General features: G+C 33.3%; 1 protein-coding gene and 1 long non-coding RNA gene across 2 annotated transcripts in view; one reads left to right on the plus strand and one right to left on the minus strand.

Annotated features, from left to right (window-relative positions):
* Positions 1-2,881, minus strand: part of LOC107573331 (uncharacterized) — a 12,048-nt gene extending 9,167 nt beyond the window's left edge. The window contains exons 1-2 of the long non-coding RNA XR_001607488.1: positions 2,840-2,881; positions 626-718 (exon numbers count right to left, since the gene is read on the minus strand). This is a non-coding gene — a long non-coding RNA (uncharacterized lncRNA). The remainder of the gene's footprint in view (positions 1-625; positions 719-2,839) is intronic.
* LOC107573329 (podocalyxin-like) overlaps positions 1-4,375 on the plus strand; it is a 13,478-nt gene extending 9,103 nt beyond the window's left edge. Inside the window, exons 3-5 of the mRNA XM_016259770.1 lie at positions 632-982; positions 2,817-2,965; positions 3,379-4,375. Of these exons, the coding sequence (XP_016115256.1) occupies positions 632-982; positions 2,817-2,965; positions 3,379-3,423 (545 nt within the window). The 3' untranslated portion in view covers positions 3,424-4,375. The remainder of the gene's footprint in view (positions 1-631; positions 983-2,816; positions 2,966-3,378) is intronic.
* Positions 4,376-4,637: the final 262 nt, after the last annotated feature.

The following is a 4,637-nucleotide window of genomic DNA, read 5'->3' on the forward strand; positions in this document are numbered from 1 at the left end:
GTCCCCCGAAAAAACACCCCCCAGGGAGGTCATCCACCCAAAATTTATTTTTTTTTTTTTTGTTTTTTTTTTTTTTAAGTGGGCACCTCTGGCTTACTTTGTGTAATATTCAAGATAAGACATGACCAAAAGAAAAAAAAAACTTTTTAACAAACCTATTAGTTTACTTTTTGAAAGTAAACTCTGTACACTACTGTTCAAATAAATTAAATAATAAATTAATACTTTTATTCTGCAAGGATGCATCAGATTGATCAGAAGTGACAGTAAAGACACTGATAATGTTACAAAAGATTTCTATTTCAAATAAAGAAAATGTTTTACACTTCATATATTTAATATAAATATATGTTTTATACACTTAACATTTATTTAGTAATTAAATACATATGCATATTAAATATGCATTAAATTGATCAAAAGTGACAGTAAAAACATTTACAATGTTACAAAAGATTTCTATTTCAAATAAATGCTGTATAATTATTTAAAAAGGTTTTAAAAAATCGAATAAATCACAATATAAAGCAAGGAAAATTACAATTGTGCAACTTTTTTTGGAAGTACTCAAATCTGAGTGGGCACAACACTTTTTGCTGATTTAACACCTCTGTGTTTGTTTCACCTTTAGAGACGTTGATGAACTCATCCGCCCTGGCAGAGAATGTCAGTTTCTCTGGGAACATCACAGACAGTCGAAATGACTCGGATGTGTCACCTGTGAATAATGAGACAGCAGTTACCACGGTAAAACCAACTACACTCCTGCCATCAACGACCCATGAGCCCACAAGCAGCATCCACACCAGCACGCGAGCTCCAGCCGCGAGCAGCCCAGAATCAACGAGCGCTCGCAGCAAACAGAAATCCACTCCACCAGCATCATCACTCAGTACTGCCGCCGCCCCAGCGCTCACCACGCAGATGACAGCGATGAAAGCCCACGGCGACACCCCCTCAGCTCTGAACGTCGGAGACCACGGTACGTGAAAACACAGACTAATCCAGCATTTCATTAGTCTTCTTGATCAGTATTTCATCTGGTTTTCCAGTCAAAAATACATCTTTAAACCAACATAATATCCTAGCTTCAAGTAAATAAGACTTTTTTTCAGCAAATGTTTTAACCCTTAACGCATTTAATATTAACTATATTAAAATGTATATGTAATGTAAATATGTAACTATATTAAACATTTAAATATACTATATTGGTACTTTTCAGTAGAATTCTTTATTCTTATGGTATTAAATATATATTACACATACACTTAAATACAATGTATTTAATTACCATAAACCATACTCATCAGTACTTTTCAGTATGAATTCTGAATTCTTAATATTAAATATATATTACACATATACTTAATATTTATGTATTTATTTATATTCATCAGTACTTTTCAGTATGAATCCTTAATATTTAATATACTGTATATTACACTTAATATATTTAAATACACTTAAATATAATGTATTTAATAAACAGTACTTTTTCGGTATAAATTCTCAATTCGGTAACACTTTATTTTAAGGTGTCCTTGTTACACGTTACATGTACTTACAATTGTAATAACGATTAATTATGCATAATTACATGCAAGTAACCCTAAGCCAAACCCTAATCCTAACCATATAGTAAGTACATGTAGTTAATTACTATTACATAGTACTTAAATGTATAAGTACATGCACTGTAACAAGGACACCTTAACAAAGTGCAACCCTCAATTATTATTATTAAATATATATTAAACTTATGTTTAAATACACTTAAATATGTATTACTATAAACTATATTCACAAGTGCTTTTTAGTATGCATTCTGAATTCTCAATATTAAATATATTTGACACTTAATACATTTAAATTCACTTAAATATAATGTATTTATTATAAACTGTACTTATCAGTACTTTTCAGTATAAATTCTGAATTCTTAATGTTAAAAAATACTTTACACTTAATATATTTAAATACACATATATAATGTATTTAGGAAACAACATTTGTCAGAACTTTTTGGTATAAATTCTGAATTTAAGTTTAATAAAAAATATATTAAATATTTAATTCAACTTAAATATTATGCATTTAATGATTACAAACTATATTTACCATTTCAGTATAAATGTTTTCTTTTTATTTAGTTTTTAATTTAAAGTATGTATTAAACTTGATATTTAGTAATATATAATAAACTTAAATCTATTTTTAATTATATTTCTCAGTACTTTTCAATATGAATACTGTATTTATATTTAATTACTGTAGCATCATCCACATTAAAATGGCTGTGTAATTATGACCTGACTGACTGATTTTGACAAAAGCATTGCTTTCTGCTGGAGACCTCTGCTGCTGATTTGCGCAGAAAGCCTGTCTTCTTTCAATGCGGACATGATTTATTGCTGCGATTATCAAACATCAAGTGATTATTCATTTGGTTGATGCTTTTGTGAGCGAATGCAGCTGCACGCACAAATATTTACAGTGCACATCTGCATTTTTGTTTGCCATAACGGCGAGCAAAAGAAATCCTCATAAACTGGATATGAATAGAGGTCTAACAGCAGAGAGGCTGATAACAGAGCATGTGGAAAACAAGAACGTCATTATACGTGTAGAGGAACGGCGAGCTGTGAGGGACGTCTTCACGCTGACACAACCGAAGAACAGACGCATCTTTGTGGATTCGCCAGGCTTTTGCGTCTCTGCAGAAACACTCAAGCACACAAACACACACTATTTACATATTTTCCAGAAAGTGTGCTAGTATTATTCTCTCTCTTTCTCTGTTTTGGTTCTTCTAGACAATAGCAAAGTGTCCACTGACCCGCTGCTTGCTGGACTGGTGTCAGCGTTCGTCGTCGTCGCTGCCATCGTGTCGGTCCTCGTATTCCTCAAATTCAGACACACAAGTGACGGTCCAGAGTTTCGCAGACTTCAAGATCTCCCCATGGTGAGACCTCAGCTTCCACAAATCATTTTAAAACAAACACATACTAGCTCAATACATTTCTAAGCAATCAGCCATGTGACAAACATTCAACACTGACAGTTAAAGTATCATTCTCAGGAAACCATTTAGAGGCCGTGTATACAAATGATATTGCTATTTTTCTTTTTTTTTCACATTTCATTTAAAGGGGTCATACGACGTTGCTAAAAAGAACATTATTTTGTGCATTTGGTGTAATGCAATGTGCTTAAGCAGTTTAAGGAAAAAAAAACATTATTTTCCACATACTGTACATTGTTGTTGCTCCTCCTTACAGGCAAGTCTTGCAGGAGAAAGTCATTGATGCACATGCAGTATAGCTCACAAATTACAGCGTTTCCTGAGAACGACTCACTGACATCTGTGTGTTTCAGGATGATATGCTGGAGGACGCACCTCTCTCCATGTACAGCTACTGAAAACCCAGATGTTCCTCAGACATCTTCAGAGCGCCCAACATCCTCTGATCAACACAACACACACAGACACAATTAAATGGCTGATGTGCTTCATAGAGGCACAAACACTTCTGTTCTGTTACAGGACTAAATGTGGCGTAATACTCCACTTTAGTTGTTAAATTCACCGTGGCCGTCAGTTCCTGTTTGTTGGGAAGTTTTCTTGCACTTTACGTGGGGTTTGGAAGGGCGGTGTGCTGCGGGAATATTTGGGAGTAGAATGTAGAAACAATTTTGGATGCCCTGAGGGTGAGTTTTTGGTGAATTATTCCTTGAAAGAAATGTTCCAAGTTCAATACAAGTTGTCGATCACCACACAAAATTTCAATCTCTATCTCAGTCAGCAACAATCATGTTTACAGTAATGCACTTATAGTGCAAGTCTGTGGGGTACCAGAATAAACAATAAAAAGCATTTTCTACAGTACAGCCAACATGACACTAATGTGATAATAGTCTACTAAGCTTATCTGTAGGAAGTTTTATTCAGTTTTCCAACTCCTGTAAAGCTGCTAAACCCTGTAACTTAGAGACCTTCTATAGTAAGTGCATTACTGTAAACTGATTTTTGCTTGTTTTTACAAACTGAGGGATGAAATTGAACCTTTTTTAAACCTGAAGCATCCCGTCAATACTGTATGAACGAGGAACGATTTCCAAGTGTTCATTTCACTTCATTCTGTTTAGTTCCCAAGGACACTTCCACCCGTGAGAAACAGCATTTTTGTCAGTTTTATAGATGTTCAGTTAACATCAAATGAAAATTTGGAATTGTTTACATAATTTGGAATGTCATCAAATAGATAAAACAACATTGAAAATGCAACTGACTCTTGGCTCATGATGTTACAAAATTCAACTGTTTTTAAAAATCCATTTGTGTGCACTTTGACAAAAACAGTAAAAAAAAAAACAGACATTAATCAATACATAGCCATAATTTTAATGCTATTCTTGTGCCTGAAATGTTTTATAAAAACTGAGAAAAAAATTAACAAAATGTAGCTATAGACTCAACATCCAATATTGTTTTAATTGATTGATGAACCAGTCAATAATACAGTATTTTCATCTTTGTGGTTTGATGGCTGATGGATGTGTGATGTTTACTTTGTGTAATAACATGTGAGAGTGGATTTAAAGTGTTTCTTATTACACATTGTTCTTTTAATTAA

This window comes from Sinocyclocheilus grahami, unplaced genomic scaffold (genome assembly GCF_001515645.1).
Source record: "Sinocyclocheilus grahami isolate Dianchi unplaced genomic scaffold, SAMN03320097.WGS_v1.1 scaffold1919.1, whole genome shotgun sequence".
In the NCBI taxonomy this organism is placed as follows: domain Eukaryota; kingdom Metazoa; phylum Chordata; class Actinopteri; order Cypriniformes; family Cyprinidae; genus Sinocyclocheilus; species Sinocyclocheilus grahami.